The sequence below is a fragment of the Spermophilus citellus genome (genome assembly GCF_964194105.1).
Source record: "Spermophilus citellus genome assembly, chromosome: 9".
NCBI lineage: Eukaryota > Metazoa > Chordata > Mammalia > Rodentia > Sciuridae > Spermophilus > Spermophilus citellus.
The window spans coordinates 2974363-2998112 of NC_138191.1; the positions used below are offsets into that span (position 1 = coordinate 2974363).

At 52.9% G+C, this 23750-nt stretch overlaps 2 protein-coding genes across 13 annotated transcripts in view; one reads left to right on the top strand and one right to left on the bottom strand.

Moving 5' to 3' along the window:
• The first annotated feature begins 815 nt into the window (after window positions 1–815).
• Window positions 816–9790, top strand: ZNF687 (zinc finger protein 687). Of its 3 annotated transcripts, XM_081307864.1 has the most exons (10): window positions 1021–1174; window positions 2401–2465; window positions 4327–6470; window positions 6582–6760; window positions 7076–7252; window positions 7334–7496; window positions 7630–7962; window positions 8064–8176; window positions 8365–8506; window positions 8617–9790. In XM_081307864.1, the coding sequence occupies exons 3-10, from the start codon at window positions 4344–4346 to the stop codon at window positions 9112–9114; spliced, it is 3732 nt and encodes a 1243-aa protein (XP_081163990.1). In that variant the 5' UTR covers window positions 1021–1174; window positions 2401–2465; window positions 4327–4343; the 3' UTR covers window positions 9115–9790. The 3 variants fall into 3 exon arrangements, with proteins under 3 accessions (XP_081163989.1, XP_081163990.1, XP_081163991.1); XM_081307863.1 differs by lacking the exons at window positions 1021–1174; window positions 2401–2465 and adding an exon at window positions 816–970; XM_081307865.1 differs by lacking the exon at window positions 2401–2465.
• Window positions 9791–9940: 150 nt separating this feature from the next.
• PI4KB (phosphatidylinositol 4-kinase beta) overlaps window positions 9941–23750 on the bottom strand; it is a 29324-nt gene continuing 15514 nt past the window's right edge. For 8 of the 10 annotated variants that reach the window (XM_081307872.1, XM_081307869.1, XM_081307871.1 and 5 more), the window contains 10 exons: window positions 21419–21646; window positions 20303–20530; window positions 18660–18769; window positions 17708–17812; window positions 17436–17559; window positions 16251–16516; window positions 12264–12396; window positions 11877–11997; window positions 11183–11245; window positions 9941–10819 (listed from right to left, as the gene is read on the bottom strand). In XM_081307872.1, the coding sequence (XP_081163998.1) occupies window positions 10638–10819; window positions 11183–11245; window positions 11877–11997; window positions 12264–12396; window positions 16251–16516; window positions 17436–17559; window positions 17708–17812; window positions 18660–18769; window positions 20303–20530; window positions 21419–21646 (1560 nt within the window). In that variant the 3' untranslated portion in view covers window positions 9941–10637. The remainder of the gene's footprint in view (window positions 10820–11182; window positions 11246–11876; window positions 11998–12263; window positions 12397–16250; window positions 16517–17435; window positions 17560–17707; window positions 17813–18659; window positions 18770–20302; window positions 20531–21418; window positions 21647–23750) is intronic. The other 2 variants (XM_081307875.1, XM_081307867.1) reach the window with 1 other exon arrangement.

Sequence of the window (23750 nt, forward strand, 5' to 3'; positions counted from 1 at the left end):
GGAGACCTATCAGCAGGCTACCCTAAGATCTCTGGGGACGCGGCCCAGGCCACGCCAGCACTCCCAACGTCACCTCTCCCCCACTTCCGGTCCGCAAGCCCGTCCCAGCCCCCAGATCCCAGTTCCTTCCACATTCCAAAGCCCCAGCCCGGTCCCAGCCCTCCCGCAGAGGGAGGAGCGCGGGTGACGCCGTCGCCCTGGAGCTGGTCCGCGTGAGGCTCTCATCCATCCAGATAATGAAACGCTGTAGGCAGTGGGAAGCGCGCGAGGCCACGGTCAACCAGATGACGTAATGTTTGGGGTGGTGTCCCATTCGGGGACTTCTGCACTGCATCACTGGCACTGGGGTGCAGCTCAGCGCACACAGATCTCGGTATCCACCTTCCACCGGGACTCGAGGAGATCCTCCTTACAGTGCCCACTGCACACAAGCTCAGAGTTCTTTAAATCTGCTTTAGTGAACCGCAGCTTCCAGCTTCCAGCAGCCAATAGGGAGTGAGGGGGCGGAGACGCCTCTAGACAGCCACGCCTCCTGGCGGAAAGCAGGGAGTCCGGCTCGCTCCTTTCTAAGCGACAGTAGCAGCGGCCAATCGCTTTTGGAGATTTGCAGATGGGGCAGGTGGACTAGGGCGCAGCCAATGAGATCAGGCTTCTTCAGAGGGCCCAGGTCCCCTGCCCAACGAGGATAAGAGGACTGTGCGGGGTTAGTTCCGAGCGGCAGTACTTAAGGCCAACCCAGTGTGAGCCTGGGAGGGGCGCAGTACTGAACGACCGAGGCGCTGGCCAATGGCGAGTGTGAAAGCGGGCAGCCCAGACCAGGAGCGCGGAGGGAGTCTGAGGGAGGGGGAGGCCAAACCGGAGAGAAGCAGGAAGTAGCGGCGGCCGCGGGGAGGGCGGCGACGGCGGCAGCGCTGGCGGCTGGAGCGGGGCAGAGACGGCCGGGTTTGGGCCCGCACTAGGAACCGAACAAGTAAGCTCGCTCGGGGCGAATACCCGCCCTCGGCCCCGCCCCCTGGGGGGGCGGGTAAATGCCCCCGCCCCTCCCCCACTTGGTCAACTACCCCTTCTCCGCGCCGCCCCCTGGGGTGGCTTGTTAGGAGGCCCGGCACCACCTCCGTCTCCCGGGGCGGATGGGCGAAACTCACAGCCTGTTGAAGGCACAGCCCCTAGCCGGGTAAACGTGGAGGAAGGGTCGGGGACCCCAAGTCCTGGCGCCCCTAGCCCGAGAGGCAACCGAAGTGCGGCCCGGGGACCGAAGGCTGCAGGATGTCGCGACCTAAAATGGTGTCCGAGGCCGGGGTGGGGGCGGGGGAACTGGGCCCGGCCGGCGCGGAGCGTTCATCCCGACGGGGCGCGAGTCCGCGTCCGGGCCCCGCAGGATTCCACGAGCGCCCCGGGCCCGCCGCGCGCCCGCCCTCTGCTCCCCAGCCTCCGGAGCCTCGGGGAGTCCGCGCGGGGAGGAGGCTGCGCCCCGCACGGAGGGGAGAAACGAGGTCCGAGTTGGGACCGACCCCGTCCGGAGCGCTGGGAGTCCTGCTGGGACCGCCCCCTCCCCTTTTCCGTGCGCGCTCCCCACCTTCCAGTGTGGTTCTGGGCCGCGGGGTGCTGTGCGGCAGCTCCCGGAGGGCCTGGCCTGGTCGAGGCCCGGCCGGTGGGAGCAGAAGGAGCGCCGCTTGCCTCAGTTTCCCTCTAGTTTCCTGTATGTGCATCCCGCCCCCTCTCCGCAACCCCGGACTTGCTCCCCGCGCCAGCCCTCGGCAGATGGCAGGGACTTAATTCCGCCTGCTGCCCAGTTTGGCCACAACCTAATCGACCCCAGCCAGGCTCCCGCCCCTCGCCCTCCTCTGCGCAGCAGGCCTGGGCCTGGGCCGAGGGCAGTGGAGCCCCCACCCGACCCGGGCCCGCGCACCCTCTTCCTGTTAAGCCCTTTCCTTTGGCGTTTGAGGAAGAACCGAGGGAAAAGGGGGCGGGGGGAGATGAGAGACCTAGAGACGGGTGCAGCAGCCGCAGAAAGGCCTGGGCTTTGGAGTGGGGAGCCTCTTCGGCCTTGAGCTCCGCCGCTGGGTCAACTGGCTGCTCCAGGTGGCTATCGGATGACCTCTAAGTCATTTGCTCGTCATTGGGAAAGGTGGGTGGGAGAAGCAAGTTCGCAGGTGTTTTCTCACTGTTCCGCGCTCCACCAGGCTACTTTGCTGGGGGCCTGAGGAGAAGGTAGCCTAGGCCTCTCCTGGTCCGGACAGAACTAGGCTATAGGGGTTCTAGCTGTTCATCAGGCAGAGGCTGGGGCTTTGTTTAAGTCTGCAGAATTCAGTGTGTGCGCGTGGGGGGGGGGGACAAGGTGCAGGGAAGGCTCCCCTTTCTTCCTTTAGTTGGTACCCTTTCCCCCCACCCCCACTGTAGTCTGAGCCATGCCAGCTGCCACCTGCTGGGACTATCTCCAGTTACAGTCTGAAGGCTGGAAAGAGGTGAGAGAATTGGCCTTGGGAAATGGCTTGCATCCTGGGCAGGGAGAGTGTGAGGGGAGAGACTTCTTCACTCAAGGGGAACAACTGGTGGAGGATAGACCAGGTCTCACATACTGATCTAGTCTCCTTGTTGGTTTAGTGTCACCTAAGTCTTATGGGACATTTTTTGCAGTGGGCCAGGCCAGGAGGTTGGTGGAGACTCCCTGAGCTGCTGTTTTCAAAGGAAAATTGAAAGGAAAGGGGAGTTTGAGCCAGGGATAGATTTGAGGAGAAATGGCAGGGGAGAGAGCTGGCTTTCTCCATTGGGCCAGTTGTGCTGGATAACTTGTACCCTGGAGTTTTAGCCCTGAGAGAGCAAGATGGGAGGAGGGAGGGGGTACTCTGGGGAAGGAGGTGAGCCAGCAGCAGGTGTTTGTGACAGGAGAGACCTAGGCTGGGCCCTTGTGACTAGGCTGCCATCACCATTTTCCCTTCTGTCCTTCTTCCCTTTGTCTTTCTCTTTCCCCGTTTTGTTCTTTCCATCTTGATCTCTTGTGTGACTTCCCTGAGTCTGTTTCTCCCTGCTGACCAAGCTAGACAGGTGCAGTGATGGCCCCTAGTGCTCCAGACTTGCTTTGCATGACCCCTGACTTTTGTTTCTGACCCCACCCCTAAATGTCTGGCGCATGTTGCCTCCCAGCTCCTTCTCCACCTTACATGTCCTTGTTTGGTCCAGCTGAAATAATAAATCGTATTCTGGGTCTAATTCTCACATTTACATTTTATTTTTTATTTTTTTTTGAGAGAGAGAGAGAGAGAATTTTTTTTAATATTTATTTTTCAGTTCTCGGCGGACACAACATCTTTGTTTGTATGTGGTGCTGAGGATCGAACCCGGGCCGCACGCATGCCAGGCGAGCGCGCTACCGCTTGAGCCACATCCCCAGCCCACATTTACATTTTAATATCATACTCAGAGTAACCCTGTGATACATGGATTACTCGTTTCCTCTCAAACAGCAAAAATGATTTGCTTGTGATAAAGGCCCATGATAAAGCTAAACTAGAACAATTTCTTAAGCGTTGGCATAAGTTGCTCTGCCCTTTTGTACAGATAGCCTTTCATATCTCTGAAGAGATCCCCAAGAGTTCCACGGAGAATATGAGTTGATCCCATGCTGACATGAATGAACCTGTAACCCTAGAGAACATTGTGTCCGCATCCTCCTTACTGTATCAATTGATTGGTTCTCTGCTGGGCACAGGAAAGGATGAACTGGTTTTAACCTAGAGGCTCATTGAGCTCCCTCAACCTGCATTACTCTTCTGTTTCTTTTTTCTTTTTTTGACTGGGGATTGAACCCATAAGCAATTTATCACTGAGTTACATCCCAAGTCTTTTGTTGTTGTTTGTTTTTTTAAGATTTTTTTAAAGGTGGACACAATATGTTTATTTATTTTATTTATTTTTATATGGTGCTGAGGATCCAACCCAGTGCCTCACACGTACGAGGCAAGCACTCTACTACTGAGGTACAACCCCAGCCCCTATTCCTAGTCTTTTTATTTTTATTTTGAGGAAGTCTTGCGAAGTTACAGAGGCTGGCCTTGAACTTGCCATCCTCCTGCCTCAGCCTCTTGAGTCACTGCCCAGCCTCAGTGTTTCCTCGAGAGTGAGTCTTCCTTTCTCTTTCTCTCTGGATTTTGGTGCTTGCACTGGTATGTACATACTCTCTTTGATTTGGGGGTTTGGCGTACCAAGCACTTCCAGCAGCTCTCTAGGATTCACAGAATGGTGGAGGTGTACCAAATTGGAGGGGATCCTGAGAGAAAAGGCGTAGGGTCCCTATTTCAAGCATCTCATTTTGTCCTTTTTCATCAGGTCTGGGATCTTCCGCTATGGGGGACATGAAGACCCCTGATTTTGATGATCTCCTTGCTGCCTTTGACATCCCTGACATTGATGCAAATGAAGCCATCCATTCTGGGCCAGAAGAAAATGAGGGGCCCGGAATCCCTGAGAAGTCAGAAACCAGTGCAGGAGGTGAATCGGAAGACATAGCCGCAACAGCTGGGGATGACCCTGAGGGTTCAGCTCAGGCCTCTGACCACAGCCTGCCGCCATCAGACATTTCCACAGTCAGCGTTATAGTCAAGAACACGGTGTGTCCTGAGCAGTCGGAGACCCTGGCTGGGGGTTCAGGAGGAGAAGGTGCCCAGGCTGAAGAGGGAACTAAGGAAGGACCTGTGGGACCTTGCCTGATGCAAAATGGATTTGGGGGCCCTGAGCCATCCCTCCCAGGAACCCCCCACTCTCCTGCTCCTCCCAGTGGGGGTACTTGGAAAGAAAAAGCCATGGAAAGCAAAGCTCCCTTGGACCTCTTTGCTCATTTTGGGCCTGAACCAGGGGAGCACCCAGATCCCTTGCCTCCTCCTGTACCTTCTCCCCCTCCAGAGGGAGCCATGACCCCACCTCCTTTCCCCTCTCCCTTTGAGCTGGCCTCTGAGAATGGCCCACCCCTGTTGCCCCCGAGCTCTTCCCCACCCCCTGGGACCTTGAAGCAGGGCAGCTGCAGCCCCCATCATCCCCAGGGCCTGGGCCAGCAAGGCTCAGGCTCCAGTCCTGAGGCTGCAGGGGATCCTGCCAGTGCCTCCCCTCCCCAGGTTGCAGGAGTGCCCTTTTTCAAGCAGTCCCCAGGGCACCAGAGCCCTCCCCCTTCCCCTAAAGTGCCCAGCTGTAAGCCCCTGAAGGAAGAAGATGAGGGGCCAGTGGACAAGTCTCCCCCGAGAAGTCCCCAGAGCCCTTCCAGTGGAGCTGAGGCTGCAGACGAGGACAGCAATGACTCCCCTGCCTCTTCCGGCTCCTCCCGGCCCCTCAAGGTGCGGATCAAGACCATTAAAACATCTTGTGGGAATATCACAAGGACTGTGACTCGGGTCCCCTCCGATCCTGATCCCCCTGCCCCCTTGACTGAGGGGGCCTTCCTGGCTGAGGCCAGCCTTCTGGCTGAGGCCAGCCTCCTGAAGCTGTCCCCCGTAACTCCAACCCCTGAGGGTCCAAAGGTGGTGAGCGTACAATTGGGTGATGGCACGAGGCTGAAAGGCACTGTGCTGCCTGTGGCCACCATCCAAAATGCCAGCACTGCTATGCTGATGGCAGCTAGTGTGGCCCGTAAAGCTGTGGTTCTGCCTGGGGGAACTGCCACCAGCCCTAAGACAATGGCTAAGAATGTGTTAGGCCTGGTTCCCCAAGCCCTGCCCAAGGCTGAGGGGCGGGCAGGACTCGGGGCAGGGGGGCAGAAGGTCAATGGTGCCTCAGTAGTGATGGTGCAGCCTTCAAAGCCGGCCAGTGGGCCAGGCACAGCAAGTGGCACTGTGATCTCGCGGACCCAGTCCAGCCTGGTGGAGGCCTTTAACAAGATCCTCAATAGCAAGAACCTGCTGCCCGCCTACAGGCCAAACCTGAGTCCACCAGCCGAGGCGGGACTAGCCCTGCCTCCAGCAGGCTACCGCTGCCTTGAGTGTGGGGATGCCTTCTCCTTGGAGAAGAGCCTGGCACGGCACTACGACCGGCGGAGCATGCGCATCGAGGTTACCTGCAACCACTGTGCCCGCCGCCTGGTCTTCTTCAACAAGTGCAGCCTGCTCCTGCACGCGCGGGAGCACAAGGACAAGGGGCTCGTTATGCAGTGCTCGCACCTGGTCATGAGGCCTGTGGCCCTTGATCAGATGGTGGGCCAGCCGGATATCACTCCTCTGCTGCCTGTAGCTGTCCCACCTGCCATTGGACCTCTGGCTTTGCCTGTCTTGGGCAAGAGTGAGGCAGCCATCACCTCTTCCGCCATTACTGCAGTTGCCACCGAGGCCCCTGTGCTGCCACTTTCAACAGAGCCGCCTGCTGCCCCTGCCACCTCTGCTTACACGTGCTTTCGCTGCCTGGAGTGCAAGGAACAGTGCCGGGACAAGGCTGGCATGGCAGCCCATTTCCAGCAACCTGGGCCCCCTGTCCCTGGGGCCACCAGCAACGTGAGTTGCCTTTACGTTCCTCTGGGGTGGGAACAACCAGATGCCGTAGGGATGGGATCCCAGGGTGTTGGGGGCCCATGGACTTACCTTGTTTAATACCCCCCTCGACAGGTGTGCCCATCCTGCCCCATGATGCTCCCCAATCGCTGCAGCTTCAGTGCCCACCAGCGCACGCATAAGAACCGACCCCCCCACGTCTGCCCTGAGTGTGGGGGCAACTTCCTGCAAGCCAATTTTCAGACCCACCTGCGGGAGGCCTGTCTGCATTTCTCTCGCCGTGTGGGATACAGGTGCCTCGGACCCCTCCCCTTGTAGAACGGCACTAACTATTCAGATGGCCTCAGAGAACGCTGTCCTCGGTACCCTCGGCTCTGTTGTGTTGGCAGACTCAGCCCTGGGACTCCGGCCCTGCCTTCCAGTCCTTCCCCGTGAGGATGGGGAGGCGGGCCTGCTGGGCTCCCGCGCTGCCTCCACGGCCTTCGGTGGCTGCTCCCTGTCCACCACTGGTTGCCTTCCTGGAGTCCACCAGGCTTGGGGGATAAATGGGTGGGGAGTGGGTGTGGAGACGCGCCCTCTCACCGCGTGCCTCCGGCTTCTTCCCCAAGGTGTCCTAGCTGTGCAGTGGTGTTCGGGGGCGTGAACTCCATCAAGTCCCACATCCAGGCCTCACACTGCGAGGTTTTCCACAAGTGCCCCATCTGCCCCATGGCCTTCAAGTCCGCACCCAGCGCCCACGCCCACCTCTACTCCCAGCACCCCAGCTTCCTCACGCAGCAAGCCAAGTGAGACCTGTGGAGGGCGTGAGGGGTGGGGCCAGGGCCACCCATCTCTGCCTGATGCCGCACTGTCCCCCCGCCCCACAGGCTCATCTACAAGTGCGCCATGTGTGACACAGTCTTCACCCACAAGCCCCTCCTCACCTCTCACTTTGACCAGCACTTGCTGCCTCAGCGTGTCAGTGTCTTTAAGTGCCCATCTTGTCCTCTCCTCTTTGCCCAGAAAAGGACCATGCTGGAGCACCTCAAGGTACCGGAGCAGAGGGCCAAGCAGGGCTGTTCAGCTGGGCTGACCTGAGCTAGGGTCACAGCCCTCAGGGAGTGGGAGCTTTGCAAAGCCAGCTTCTCCCACAGACAGCTGTGCCCCTGTCTCCCTCTTACAGAACACCCACCAGTCTGGGCGCTTGGGGGAGGAGATTGCTGGGAAAGGGGCTGGAGGTGCCCTTCTGACTCCCAAGACTGAGCCTGAGGAGCTGGCCGTGTCCCGGGGCGGGGCAGCCCCTGCCACTGAGGAGTCGTCCTCATCTTCAGAAGAAGAGGAACTGCCAAGCTCCCCTGAGCCACCCCGCCCAACCAAACGACCCAGGCGGGAACTGGGGAGCAAAGGCGTCAAGGGTGGGGGTGGGGGGCCTGGGGGCTGGACCTGTGGCCTTTGTCACTCCTGGTTCCCTGAGCGGGATGAATATGTGGCTCACATGAAGAAGGAGCATGGCAAGGTGAGTGGGAGCCTGGCCCTGGGGCAGCCTGGATTGGCCTGTGGGCCAGTGGGAATGGGGCCCGGAGCCTGGCTCTCACCCCCCACCCCTTGCTCTCCCAGTCGGTGAAGAAGTTCCCTTGTCGCCTGTGTGAGCGGTCCTTCTGCTCCGCCCCCAGCCTGAGACGCCACGTCAGGGTCAATCACGAGGGGATCAAGCGAGTGTACCCATGCAGGTAACCCCTGCTCCCGCTCCCTTCCTCCTGCCTGGTAGGTAACCCCACCTGCACCCCTGAACTCCCTAGGGTGCTCCCCACTTGCCCTTTGTCTGAGGCCTCCTATTGCTCTGGCAGCCATGGCCTCTCAGGAACCCCAGGCCCCTGGCTGTGTCCCTGGTGCCATCCCTCCCTCCTCCCCGTCTCAGGTATTGCACAGAGGGAAAGCGCACCTTCAGCAGCCGCCTGATCCTGGAGAAGCACGTCCAGGTCCGGCATGGCCTGCAGCTCGGGGACCAGTCCCCTGGCCGAGGGGGTGCCCTGGCTCGGGGGCCTGGTGCCAGAGGTCAGGTAGGCAGAAGCCCGGCCGGCTGGGTTAGGCCACGGGAGCGGGAGGCTGCAGGGTTGGCTGCCAGGGACGCGGGAGATGGCGAGGCCCGTTTCCTTCTGCTCCTCTTCAGGGCCCGGGACGGAAACGCCGCCAGTCTTCTGACTCATGCAGTGAGGAGCCTGACAGCACAACACCCCCAGCCAAGTCCCCCAGAGGTGGCCTTGGGTCAGGAGGCCATGGTCCCCTGCGCTATCGGGGCGGTAGCTCAGTGGAACAGAGTCTGGTGGTGGGGTTGAGGGTGGATGGTGGTGCCCAGCAGTGCCTCGACTGTGGCCTGTGCTTCGCCTCCCCTGGCTCCTTGAGCCGGCACCGTTTTATCAGTCACAAGAAGAGACGGGGTGTGGGCAGAGCCAGTGTCCTGGGGCTGGGGGAGGGGGAGGGGGAGGCCCCTCTTCCATCACGGTCTGACCCAGAGGGCGGAGATTCACCCCTGCCTGGTTCTGGAGGCCCACTGACCTGTAAGGTCTGTGGCAAGAGCTGTGACAGCCCTCTCAATCTCAAGACTCATTTCCGAACACATGGCATGGCGTTCATCAGGGCTCGGCAGGGGGGCAGTGGGGACAACTAGGCTGCCCCTGGGCTGACCAGCCCCTCCCTCTTCCCCGGGAGCCTGGATTTCACTGTTGCTGCTGCTGCTGCTGCTGCTGCCGGCCCCTGGGTTGGAGAGTTAAACTAATACACGTTTTCTTCACTTCTCCTCCTCCTAACCCTAAAGGAGAAAGCTTTTCAGGATCATAGTGATTTACAACCCCCCTCTTTGGGTTTGGCCCTTGGGCCCTAGTCAAGTGGGCCCTCCATTCCTTTCTGAACCCAACACTAATTATGCTCCTGCTGCACACCCCCAGTGTGCCACTGTGGGTAGGAGAGTGGGACTTTGGTAAGTCTGCTAGACAGGCACAGGGAAGGACTGATGGGAACAGGGGGCCTGGACACACCCTCCAGTCCTTCAGGCACACTGAGATCTCTTCCTCTGGGCTGGGCCCACACTAGCACCCCCCTCCCTGGCACTCCAGCCCCCACCCCTGCAGTGCCTTTCACTTGTCTTCTTTTCCCCCAGAAATCCAGAGGGGTTGGTGGGACGAGTCCTGTCGGGGGGCCCGGGGAGAGGAGGGGACAGGCTCTCAGGAATCCTTTATTCTTGTAGTAATAATCATACTAACATGGGAGAAAACCAGACCATTAAAACTGCTTGTGGTTTAATCCCCATCAGGCTTCTCTTTTTATGTGACTTGAACACTGGACTTGTTGGGAGGGGAGGAGTCCTCTGGGAAGCTGTGGTGTTGACCAAGATAGGCAGGGAGAAGCCATCCCCTCTTCTGTGGGGTGCCTTTTGTATCTTGGACATTGAGGCATCTGTTCACTCACCCCCAAAAAGGGAGAGACTCAGAAATGACACAGATGGCTAACTAAGGACTTTATTTCAAACAAAAAATAAAAAATTGAGAGCTGTTTCCCTGGGTATGAGGAAGGGATCAGGGGTAGGAATTCCCCATGGCTAGGTCAATACCCTCAATAACTGGAGGGATTGTAATTCCCCTTCTCAATCCCACTGATGGGGAACCTCAGCAAGTGCAGGACCCTGTGACAGAGCCCACCTATCAAGGGGAACTCTGGCAGGGGTCAGTCCCTGGGAGAGTATCTAGAGTCGGGCAGCAGCATGGCCAAAGGCCAACCACAGGATCAAGTCCTAAGTACCAAGAACCTATTCTTCCCTCTTCCTGGGACTCAGAACAGATAAGGGGCAGCCTGTGGAAAGAACCTCTTGGGTCCGGTGAGAGGGAGGAGGGCCAGGTGCCCCTTGCATTCATCACCTCTATTCTCTGGAGGGCAGGGAGTCCTGGAACCTGTCAGATGGTAATACACAATGAGGGGCGGGAAGCCCCAGCAAGCCTGCACCCCATGGCCGGCTCCTCCCACCCTGGCAAGCGCTCGCAGTTACCACATGATCCTTTATATTTCTTGCCTTCCATTTCCCTTGGGTGGATGGTTGGGTAGATGGGGTTTCCTGGTTTGTGATTTCTCAGACAAGGGCTCTCCCAGGAGAGGGTACCCTGGATCCCCCCACCACTCTTAGGCCCAAGAAGGAGGGTGTCACATGATGCCATTGGTGAGGTACTGGAAGCCATCGTAGAGTTTAGTGGTGATGGACCGCATGCTGCCATCCACCATCTGCTCCACCAGCAGCTGGAGTTGCTCCTCGGTCATGCTCATGTGGAACCTCTCTTTGAGGTTGCGGATGGTGCTGGAACCATGGAAGCAAGGAAGCTGAGAGCCTGAAGGGAAGAGTAGGGACTGAGGATCCCGGATAGGAAGGAGGTACAGTGGTCACCACCCCAGGAGCACAGGCAGGTGTTCCTGAAGTGCCCCTTCCCTCCCCACTCGAGAGCTGTGGAGTCCGTTCTGTGCAGAGAAGAGGAACTGGTGGGAGGTCCTGTCTTGAGCTCATCTGCATCCCGTGCTTCTAAGCTCCTCTGTAGGTGAGGGTATGTGGGCAGAGGGGAGAGGGCCATAGAAAGGGTTGAGGGAGCAGAATTGCGGGGTCCGAAAGGAAGGCCAGGAAGAAACTTGGGATGGGCCCTGAGCTGGGCACACTTATCTGGTTGCAGGCCTCTGCCTATGCTACGTCTGACACTCACAGATGACCTGGGCCACCGTCATCATGGGGCCAGACGGGGATGCTCCTGAGCAACGGCGACAACCTGTGGGGTAGGGGCAGGGGTGGGGAGGAGGAGACTGGCAGCTTAGACGTGGTATCCACCTGGAGCCTTGAGGAGGGGGGACAAGGACTGGGGCCCAGGGGAGCTCACAGGAGGGGATCCTAGGCAAGACAGTGGACATCGAGGTAGGACAGGGTAGAGGAGAAAGATGAGAAATTCAGCTCAGAGCAGGACAGGTGAATAGTGGGAAAGGAAGGCGGCCTGACATGGGGGAGCAGAGGCCAGGGCAAGCAGGTCAAGCAAGTGGAATGGGGAGGAAAGTCCAGTACGTGGAAACCCCTGAGTAGGTCAAGAGAAGAACCACGCACAGAGGAGATTGAGAGACTCGGTGGTAAAGGGATAGGGACATCAGAAGGACCAGGAGGCTACAAATGGGGCTCTTTTTTCCCTGAGGGTGCCAAGGAGGGTGTTTCTGCTGCCCCTTCTTCCTCCCAGGCCCAGCTCTGCCAGGGTCAGGAAGAGTGTCCTGAAGGAGAAATGGCACTGGATTGAGCTGGATCCCTCTCCCCCAACAACCAATTTGCATCTTGATGTGGGAGTCCTAAGCTCTAGGGCCTCAACCTGAGTGGGGATGCGGAGGGTACCACAGGCCCCTGAGCTCTCCCCAGCCCACCTTGCTGCATGATCTCCACGATCTGCACCACCTTATCCATGTGTTTCCGAGCAGCAATCAGCCCTTGCAGCATCAACATCTTATAGTAGTTGAACATGTCTCCATGCAGGCCACCCATCACCTGGGGAGGAAGAAGAGTGTGTGCACCACAGGACTATGGTAGGAGTGATCCCTGTCCTGTGAGCCTTTCAGAAGTGCTGCTTCCTTTCCCAGGGCAATCATGCCAAACTCCACTGTTCCCCACTTAGGAGATCCTGCCTCACCCTGACTTACTGCCATTTCTGTTCTGTTCATCCCTAATTGGGGAGCGGGGAGGAGCCCATCAGCTCCCCCTGCCATGGCAGAGAAAGAACAGTGACCCTGAGGTGCCTCTGCTTCCTGACTCACATCCACAAACTCTGTGGTCAGCTTAAAGGCTGATGTCTCAAAGCCCAGGTTTCGGGGTGAGCTGGACAGGATGAAGCCAAAGTCGATGTGGATGATGTGGCCTTCTGCATCCAAAAGGATATTCCCATTGTGTCTGAAGAAGAGAAAGAAGAGAGGAAGAGTCATAGTAAGTCTTACTGGGACCGAATTTTTTTTTTTTTAATGTTTTGGTTGTAGATCGACGCAATGCCTTCATTTATCTATCTTTATGTGGTGCTGAGGACCGAACCCAGTGCCTCACACATGCTAGGTGAGTGCTCTACCACTGAGCCACAACCCCAGCCCCCTGAGACCAGACTTTAAAACGGCAACACACTGGCCATAGGACACGAAGCTGGGGCATCCCCTGCCATGTTTTCTGCTGCCTATAATCCTGAGTCCAGTCTCCTAGGATCTAAAGCTAGCAGTGAAAAGAAAGGAAGCAGAAGAGAGAACCACTAACAAAAGCTGGTGTCTAAAATTCCTATTATTAACAACTTAATGACAATATTTAGCAGGACACAGTGGCACACACCTGTAATCCCAGTGATGCAGGAGGCTGAGGCAGGAGGATCCACAAGTTCAAAGCCAGCCTCAGCAATTTAGTGAAACCCACTCCCAAAATAAAAAATAAATTAAAAGGGCTGGTGATATGGCTCCATAGTTAAATACCCCTGGGTTCAATCCCAGGTACCAAAAATAAGAAGTTTAGGGTTATCCCAATTTCCCAGAAATCTCACTTTTAGTATTCAAACTAGTCCCAATCTAGTAGAGAATCCAGAAGCAAGGAAATAAGGCATGTGAGGCTCCAGCCAGCTGTCACAGAGGCCAGGCACTTTGCTGTGTAGGAAACCTCCATCAACCAATTAATCCACCTGTGTTTCATTTGTAATCACTATCAGCCCACTGCAAATCAAGCCCCATCAGAAGAAACAACAATCAGTGGCAAGTAGACTCAGTGAAGTTTAAGTGTAAAATAGTGTGTGTGCTTCAAGCAGTTAAGTTTTAAATCATTATTTAAAAATCTCAAAAGGTGTCAGGTACACAACTATAATCTTAGTGATTTAGGAGACTAAGGCAGGAGGATCATAAATTCCAGGCCAGCCTCAGCAAAGTAGCAAGATCCTGTCTCAAAAAACAAAAAGGACTGGGATGTAGTTATGGGTAAAAGCATCTGTGGGATCAGTCTCTAACACCAAAACACAAAAATCACCCCAGTAGACAAGTACTGCAGGCCAGCCATAGGGGAAGAAGAGTTGAAGGGAGGTAAAGCCCAGGTCTTTGTCATTCCCACTAGAATGGCCAGGAGAAAGAACAACTAACATGCTAAGCACTTGAAGCCTAGCCTATTCAGCACAACCAACCTTCTCACTGTCCAAAGAGCTCATAGTCTGTCTGAGGGTCACCTTCTCTGGGGCTGGTCTGACTGACCTAAACAGGAAGGACCAAAAGGGAGAACAAGTCCCACCTGAATCCCCCCCCCTCTGGAAAAACATTAAAGATTTAGCAGCACCTGCACAACACTGAGAGCCAGAAAGACCATGAGTTGTCCTGCTCCCTTTTATTTTTTATTTTTAAATATTTTTTTATTTTTTAGTTCTTGGCGGACACAACATCTTTGTTGGTATGTGGTGCTGAGGATCGAACCCGGGCCGCACGCATGCCAGGCGAGCGCGCTACCGCTTGAGCCACATCCCCAGCCCCCTGCTCCCTTTTATAGGTGAGGAAACAGCCCTGAGAAGTCAAATAACTGACTCGCTTCTTAAGATCCCAAGGCTAATTTCCCTCCTACACTAACTACCAGACTTGGCTCCAGGAGGAAAGCTGCTTGGAACTCATTTTGAAGTACAGAGACCTTAAAACCTGCTTCCCGACTGGGGGTCCGTTCATTGCTGCCACCTCTTTCCAGTGGCTGTCATGGCTTGACTATATTCTTTTTTCTTAAAAAAAAAAGAAAAAAAAAAAAACAAGCTCTGGCAAGGTTAATTAGAGAAAAATTTTGCATGGTTTACTTTTCTGGGATGCTTGCACTGATGTCTGAATCATCTGGATCAATGACAACCAGTGTGCACACTCTGTAGTAGTTTTTGCACGCTGTGTCTAATTTAATACTACTGCCATGGTATTGATGGATACCAGTTTTGGCCAACATAGCACAGTATTTTTCTTTAGATTTCCTCAAAATTAGGCAGTTGCTGGTGAGGATGACCAATGCTTCACCTTGTCTGGTCATCTTGTACTCTGGCAAGTACCACTTTAAAAAAATTTTTCTTTCAGTTGTAGATGGACACAATACCTTTCTTTTTTTCTTTTATGTGGTGCTGAGGATGGAACCTAGTGCCTCACTTGTGCGAGGCAAGCGCTCTACCACTGAGCCACAACCCCAGCCCCTCAAGTACCACTTTTCCTATAGCAAGTGGGAGCCTAGAATTGATTGACTTCAGTCATCTTTTTCATTTTCTTTGTTGCCACCATGTTCCTGCCACAGGTGTAGGTCGGCCGCCAACCATGAGCAGCCCTGCATCTACTCTGTTTGAAGTTACTAGGAACAGTTTCCCAGCTGCCTGCTCCCACACTCCTCCCAACTCCCCTATCAGAGAATACACTCTCATCTTCCAAACCTATCCGTTTCCTAAGGGAAGGCCCTGAGGCCTGACTAGAGCCAGCTTCCCTGCCACCATGTACTCAACGCTGGGGCTGAACCCTAGGTTCTCCAGGGCATGGGCTCAGAATCCGGATGTTTCCAGGCACAGTCTAAAGCTGGCAACCAAGTTCCTTGTGATCACATTCCCCAGCAACTGTCAAAGGTGGAAGGGCAGAATGAGCACAGGTTCTAAGAGCTACCTGACCCTTACTTCCCTCATGAGGAAACACTTGTCCAACAAGGTTTTCATCTGGATTAAATGTAAGAATGTAGGGCCAGGGCAGGCGCTGTGATGTCAGATTTCTGATAAACTGCTCTCTGTAGCTAATCTTAATAGGCCACTATGTCACCAGGAGCCCTGGCAGCATAGGCCACTGCATTTCTTTTTTTTTTCTTTCTTTTATTTATTTATTTGTTTGTTTTAAATGGACAGAATGTCTTTATTTGTTTATTTTTATGCTGAGGATCAAACCCAGTGCCTCACCCACATGCTAGGCAAGGCTCTACCACTGGGCTACAGCCCCAACCCTACATTTCTTTCTCTGTGCCCAGGGAGAGCTGCAACTCACAGAAGCATTTGGGGCACAGACCCCAAGTCACTGTCTAGAGATACCCTGAGAAGGCAGGTCCTCAGTGTTGTAATTATGTGCAATATGCACTTAACCTATATATGTGTATGTATACTAACTCTGTGTAGTTAGGCCTTATAAAATCATGTGAAACTGAGAGAAATAACAGTTCTGGGCAAAATAGTGGGTGCTTAAAAGTTGTGAAAAACATTTGTTGGAATGAGAGATAAGGAGTGTTCATTGGCTAGGAGTTTCAACTTCATCTTCTCCATGTTCCTCATGTCCACCTTCTCCTTTCTATTCTCAGCCACTACCACTTCCCTCACTTTTGCTCAGTGCCTCACTTTTGCTGAGGCTGGCTTTGAACTTGTGATCCTCCTGTCTCAGCCTCCCGAGCTGCTGGGATTATACAGGCGTGTGCCACTGTTCCTGGCTACAGTGAAGGCTTTCTTAATTTAGCCTCAATCCCCTTGAAATATTTTCTCACCTGGGACATATTTCCTCCACAGCTTTATCTGTCTTCATTCTCCCTGTACTTTCAGTCCCTATTCATTCAAACCTTTACTCCTCCCATAAATCCTACATTCCTATGCTCTTTCACCCTAGGATTTGTCAGCATCCCCCTTGGCTCAATGTCACATGAATACATCTGTTTCTACTGAAAATACATCGTTTGTTTCTATCAGTGGAGAATTATGTATGAAGGGACACAGCAGACCCTGGTGCAGAACTAGGATGAGGGCAGAGGACCCATACCTGTCCTTGACTTGCAGCAGGTAGCAGACCAGACAGTAGCCAGCACAACTTTGCACAAAATTACGCTGGGCACTGAGGAATGCCTCAGTGGTGTAACTGCCATGCTCCTGTAGGAAGTAATCGAGCAGCGAGAGCTGAGACTGTTTCTTTACTTGGTGGATGGACACAGCGTTGACCACTGGTTCAATCATGCCACTGTCGGCCGAAATCACAAGAATCTTGTATGGCTTGATCCAAAGGGGCACTCGCTCCTGTTCCCAAATGGACTGCGAGGAGACATAGAGGTATCAGACTCTCATCTTTCTCCAAACTAGAGAGAAGGCTAAAATCCCTCTCTCCAGTACCTCTCTCCTTGGTGGCCTTGCATTATAGGCCATTAAGTAAGACTCACAGATCAACTGAGGACCAGGAAGTTTTGAAAGGACATCTAGGGCCTGACAGGAAGCTATACTTAAGAGGTATGTGCAGAAAGGTTATGTGCAGAAATGTTCTTATAGGTACAAAGTCCAAGAAATGATAGAATAGGAAATATTACTGTCACCTTACAAGCAGGGAGAGTAGGAACTATTAGTGTAAGTTCAAATAATAATAATAATAAAAAGACAGGAAAAAATTTAGGTCCAAAGAAATCTCTAGAAAATAAAAATATTGACATAAAGAACTGGATTAGGGGCTGGGGATGTGGCTCAAGCGGTAGCGCGCTCGCCTGGCATGCGTGCGGCCCGGGTTCGATCCTCAGCACCACATACCAACAAAGATGTTGTGTCCGCCGAGAACTAAAAAAAATAAATATTAAAAATTCTCTCTCTCTCCTCTCTCACTCTCTCTTTAAAAAAAAAAAAAACTGGATTAAAGTAGTGAAGCTCTTTGCAGACAACCCACCCAGGGGGCTCAGGGGATCAATATCTCGGCACACTATAACGCGCCCACCACAGGCCATTTAGGAAGTTCTGATGTAAAGGACAAACAAGGCACCTTGACTTTCAGTGGTCACAACAGGGCAGGTGCAGTTCACCAAAACAGCCAACAGAGGCCGCTGTGGAGCTGTTCCTGTGGCTGCATTTCCCAGGGGAAAAAGCACCAACTTTAGCACCCTTGGGCAGGAAGCTGGTCCCCAGGAGAGCTCCCTGCAGAACAACCTGTGTGGTCACTCAGGTGGCTATCTTTCTTCTTCCCTTTCCTTACCTGCAGTTGTTTCAACACCTGGAAGGCCAGCAGCTCCTGCCGAAGGTCATCTCCACATTTGACAATGACTGACAGGAGCCGCCAATTGGGGAGATGGCCATAGGGAGAGCCTTCTCTGATCCTCCTGTTTAGGAAGAAGTAAAGGGTGTCATAGGGTGATGCCAGGGTGAGGGCTTAAACTCCCTGGAAGTCTGATGAAGGTTTTGGAGGCTGATGGCCAACAGAGGTGGTGCTGTGAGCACCAGCAGTGGCCTTGAGACCACCCTACTCACCGTACTTTCTCCTGCCAAGGCTCTTTGAGAGCAACTGCAGAAGGGTCTTCTGGGTCTCGCTTGAAGGCTGTGGGGGTGTGAGCCAGCTGTTCAGAAAGGCGCCGTCTAGCAGGAAGAAAATACATCCATTGCTGGGAGGAGCGCCCCCAGAGCCCGATGCCCCTGACTATGCTGGTACTCTCTCTACAGTTCTGGATTCTGGATGCACAGACTGAGAGAGACTCACAGGAGGAAGCATAACTAGAAGCACTGTTCTGCTACTCGAGTAGTCTGTGATCATGTTAAAACGAATGGGCGCTGGGGTCGTAGCTCACTGGTGGAGCGCTAGCCTAGCACGTAGGAGACACTAGGTTCTATCCTTGGCACCACATAAAAATAAATAAATAAAGGTATTGTGTCTATCTACAACTAAAAATGAGGAGTTCCTGGCTCTTCTCATTCCTCTACCACAAGACCGACAGAATGAGCCTAACCCCAGAATCTGCATTTCTGCAGATTCCCTCTGACTGTGATGCACGTCACCATGAGACCCCACTTTGAGAAACACTGCTTGAATTCCTTTCTTGGGTGCTGCCATCCCCTTGGGATCCTCTTAAAGTAATATAATTTTATGTAGTCACCCAAGCAATGTTTCAACCTGCACTTTCACTGACTCAAGTTTGGTGGCCTCAGGACAAGGACAGAATACGGAAAGAAAAAGGAAAGACAGGCTGACAGCAGGTGCTAAAGAGAGAGGAAGGGGACAGAGAGAGGCAACGAATGGAAGAGGGATAAAAAAATGAGTGCAGGGCTGGGGCTGAGGCTTGGGCTCAGTGGCAGAGCGCTCGCCTAACATGCGTGAGGCACTGGGTTCGATCCTCAGCACCGCATAAAAATAAAATAAAGGCTTTCTGTCGATCTGCAACTACAAAAAAAAATTTTTTTTAATGAGTGCAATGTGATCTGGTCATACCGGATATCCCCTGCTGCAATGAACACAGGCTCCTTGCTCTCCTGGCTGGTGATGCTGTCCACGGAAAACTGGGAGATGTTGTCACAGCTGTTGGTGTGCACTTCAGGGAGCTGGGGAGAGCAGGGGAGCGCTGGTCAGACGTGCAAAGTGAGCACAGATCCCTCTCTTGCCTCCTGCTGGGTTGCCGTTGCCACGGCACGGCACGCGCAGCCCTCCCTTCCAGAGTCCTCACAAAAGCCTCCCCTCTTACGGACCCCAAGCAGATCATGACTATTTGGACCACAAGGTGCTGCGGCACTCACATGGGCCCCATAGCAGTGTTTCTCAAAAAGTGAACTACCTGCGTCAGAATTAGCGGAGATGCTTGCTGAAATGCAGATTACAAGGCCTCGGCATTGGTCTGAATTAGAACTATTGGGGATGAAATCTGGAAGTATGGAATTTTAACAAGTTCTCCAGATTTCCAACACACTAAAGTTTGCAAATCATTGCCATGACCTCACGGAAACCTGAACTTTCAGTATCATACTGAGAGCCCCCTACAGTTAAACATTCCACCAGGCCTGAAGGCCCCTATCAAGTCCGATATCAAGTCTGTACCAGAGCACTTCTCTACTCCATTTGTCACCCAGTACACAACCCTATGCATCCTTTCTTCTTCTGTGGTAATAGGGATTGAACCCAGGGGTCTTCTACCACTGAGCTACATGTATGTATGTTCAAAGACAAAGATTCTGTCTTTTTCATAGAATGGCTCTTCGTAATCCTGCTCTTGCTCCCTATAATCCCAGAATAAAATTTCTTTTCACAGCTGACAGGATCCTGCCTAACCAACTCTCCAGCCTCATTCTAGCTCTACAAATTTTCTTTAGTTCTTTTTTTTTTTTTTTTTAAATATTTATTTAGTTAGTTAGTTATTGGCGGACACAACATCTTTGTTGGTATGTGGTGCTGAGGATCGAACCTGGGCCGCACGCATGCCAGACGAGCGCGCTACCACTTGAGCCACATCCCCAGCCCTTCTTTAGTTCTTATCAGGAGCCAAGCTCTCTCTCATCTTCTAGTCTTTATATGTACTTCTTCTGCCCAAATGTTTTGTCCAGCTAATCCCTACCATGCTTCCAGCCTTGGCTGAGAGATTACTTCCTCCAGAAAATCTTCTGACTCCAAGTCTGGAGTCAGCACAACCACCCCACCGGTGCTCTCCTAACACCCCGTGCTCTGCAGGCACCACAACCTGGATCACATCTCACTCTAACTTCCTGCTTCCTAGTCTTGTTCTTTCCCCTGTTAGTTCACAAATTCCCTTGTTTACTAGTATATAGCACTTGGGTCTGGAATGAGAGACTGTGTGATTTACCACTCTCTGCTCTCCTAAGTCAACTTTATAGAGCAGCTGTTCTTCAATAAATATTTTCATTAAATTTTCCTCATTACATTAACTTGCATTCCTTTTGTGGGAGAATGAGCTCTACCTAAGTATTGTCCAGACAGCTGCTAAGAGCATTCGCCTCACACTACTCATGCCACTCATTTGGGCACGTGCCTCACCTGCCGGGGGTTTGTTATCTTGTCTCAAATATATCAAAGCTTGGGGAGAATAGGTGCTGTGCCCTAGGGTTACCTCCTTGGAGCTCCCTCACCTCCACCTGCAGCTCGCCTATGTCATCCACCGACCAGGCTTCATCGTCATTGTCATAGTTGGGCACAGTGCTAAAGCTGCCAGCCCGCTGCTCGTGGGTGATGCCACATTCAGGCAGGTTCTCTACAGATCGTGTGCTCCGAATTCGGTTCTCAGGGATTCGGGCGGGGACACTGGTGGTGTCGAAGTTTTCACATTCAAGGACTTCCACGTAGATCAGGTAGGGAGCCTGACGTGGGGAGTGAGGACAGGATTGGTAGCTTATCTCCACAACTACCTCCCAAATCTCAACACCACGTTCTTCCTGTTGCACTGCCCAGCCCCAACCTGCATTCATCATCAGTCCCTTAATACTATGGACACCATATTTTTAGGGTAGGAACTTGTCATATGATTACATATGTAAAGAATCTGGTAAGAGAGTATATAAGTTTTTCAAATTTTCATTTGGGCTTCAAAATGCACAGTCAATGTGGTTGGGAATAACTCTTCCAACTATCAACCGCAGCTTGTAAGAGAAGCCTAGAGGTCTCTGTGGGCTTGTCCTAAAGACAGGGTCAAAGGAGCTGCTGTGGCAAAGACTGGATAAAACTGGGCATTGTCCCAAGGAGGATTCTAACCTTCAATGCTTCCTCTCAAAGAAAAATCTGAACCATCATTACTCACTTCAATCAACAAATTCGGCTAATTCTCTCCAATATGAGTTGGGCATCCTTCTCTCCTCCCTGCCCACTCTGATCAGAAAAGGTCTTAGAAACAAAACGTTTCACTACCATCATGATGGCTGTATCTGGACAGCCCAAGAGAGTTATAGGAGGGCTGGAGAAGAGCTACCAACATGACTGTAAGGAGTGGGTGGAGAGTAATTCCCCTAAAATCCAGCAAGAGGTGAGCAGAAAATATCAGGCTGCTTTGACCCAGAAAAGCAAAGTCCAAGAAGGGTATGACAGGAGGAAGACTCACAGGATCTTTACAGCACTGAAGAAGAATCATGGCTGACACATGCAATTAATTATGAACTATGCATGATGTCGAAGATGTGTTAGGCGAATCCCTGTGCATATACACAAACTCTGGACAATCATGGGGGGAGAATCATATCAGAGTTAGGACCTACCTTGTCCTTGGAGTTGAGGACAACAGCCTGTGTGTGGGGCACGCGGACCACGTGGTGGTCAAACCCAGCAGTAGGCAGCCAGACTCGGGCAGGGAGCTTATGGTTGAGCAGGGAGAGCTCTGAGATCAGCCGCTGTGTTTTCTGCTCTTTGGTGGGGAGCGTGGCCAGCCGTTTTCCTATTGCCATTAGGGACTTGATGAATTCTCGCTCAGGGGCCAGTCGGACAGGCTACAGAAGGGTGGGATGAAACAAAATATGGTGAGGAAACCATTAAAAAAAAAAAAAGTGGCCCACCCCTCAATCTCTCCTGGCCACACAGGCCAGGGACCCCAGCATTTGGGGAACTCTAGGAAGAAGGCTACCTTTTGGCCATGGCAGGAGATTTCACCCCACTGTTTCTGCATGAACTGACAATAGCCAGCACATTCCATTTTTGTGTGCTACTTCTTGAAGGTATATGGGGCCAGGATCCCAGTTATTGAGAAGCACCCCTCCTCTTATTGAGACCCTCAAGTAATGTCTCAAGGTTTCAAGATGGGAAGGGGACATCTGGAGGTCAGTCAGGGCCCCAGACAGAACTGCTTACATCTAAGGTGCTTTACTCAAGAACAAGGCTGTACCTCTCCCCATCTGGACCCTGGGCTGGATCTCTGCTGTGGGACTCTACCAAAGCCCACAGGCTGGGCAAGGGAACTTGGAGAGCTCTGCTGGGGTCCACAAGGGTAAGGGAGCTTCAAGTCAATTTCTCCTTTCAAAGTCATCCAAATGACTCCTGTTGCTTTCCATGGTACCCCATGCCCTGTCCACCCCACCGTCTCTTACAAGGAATCAATGCCATGCAGGGCATGAGAAGAGGATGAACACGTCTGCATTAATGAGGACACGATAATGGGAAAAGAAAAAGCAGACTGTGGGGCTGGAGTTGTGGCTCAGTGGTAGAGCACTTGTCTAGCACAGGTGAAGCACTGAGTTCAATCCTCAGCACCACATAAAAATAAATAAATAAAATTAAGGCATTGTGTCCATCTATAACCAAAAAAAAAAAAAAAAAAAAAAAAAAAGCAGAAGGAGGGAGGTGTGTGTAGGAGGATGGAGAAAGAAAGCAATTGCTCTTTGTTTTAGTCCTGAGGATGGCCCTGAAGGCCTGTCTCTAATGATTGCTCCTGGGGTCCTCTTCCTCTACTTCTTGCAGCTAGGCTTCCTGTTCCAGTGCCCTGCTGTGAGCTGGGCTCCTCAGACTGGGCATGTTAGTCATCCCCAGAAAGGGCACAGTCAGTCTGGGGAGTGAGGTGGGAGAAGACGCACTCAGCAGCACACACAGAAGTGTGCTGCTCCCGGTCTCACTTCTTCTACCACAGGGGGCATTTGTTCAAGACAGACACCCAACTAGCCAGCCAGCTCCCCAGCCCACCTCCCCACAGCTGGATAAGGATGGTGTCTCCTCCTCTTACAGCAAATAATATAGTTCACTCACCAGGTTTTTCTCTCCCTTTCTGAGTGTGTCTTGCTTAGTTTCCTGATTGAGAATCTCTACCCTGACTCCCTCACACTGCAAAAAAAAGAGCTTCTTTTGAAAACTGGGAAGTATCTGGTCTGCCTGGGCATGGTCTGCCAGAGTACAGAGGACCAGCTCTTTTCTCAGCCTCCACCCATGATGGGAGGAGGTGGGCAGGCTTAGAGCACCACGTGGTAATGTAACAGGGTGCTGAAATCAGTCAGGAATGTTTTAGGAGCAGGGTTAAAAAGAGACAAAAGGAAGACAATAGAATTGGGTTTCTATGGCCCCCAGATATATCCTGGTGGCTTAATAGAAAAAGAAAACAGGAAGTTTGAAGACTCACTCCTTCATCCTGATCCCCTAAACCATCCACTCAGGTGGCAAGTGGTCACTGTCCCAAGGACCCTCCACCCAACCAATTTAAAGTCATCTCAGGTTAGAAATGGCAGAATTCCTTCCTATCCTCAAATCAGCATTGGAAATGTGACCCCAGGCCTCCAGAGAAAGGCTCTGCTGCCTGGGAGGAGATAGGAATCATGGTTGAAAGGGGATTGGCACAGAACATAGAAAACTGATGGGGCAGACAAATAGAAAGTAAAATGTAAAAAAATCATCCAAACTCCCAGAGGGTCCAGCATTTCCTCTCACGTCTTTGCCCAGCAACAAGGTCCAAGACCCTGTGGGACCAGAGGGTCAGGGTTAGTCCAGAGGGAGCAAGAAGGAGAATGGGGATTAAGAAACATCCTGGGCAGTGAGCTGGGAAAAGGGGAGAATTCCGACCTGGAAGAAAGGTGGTTGATGTTAAAAAGAAAATGAGCTGTGGAGAGGTAAAGC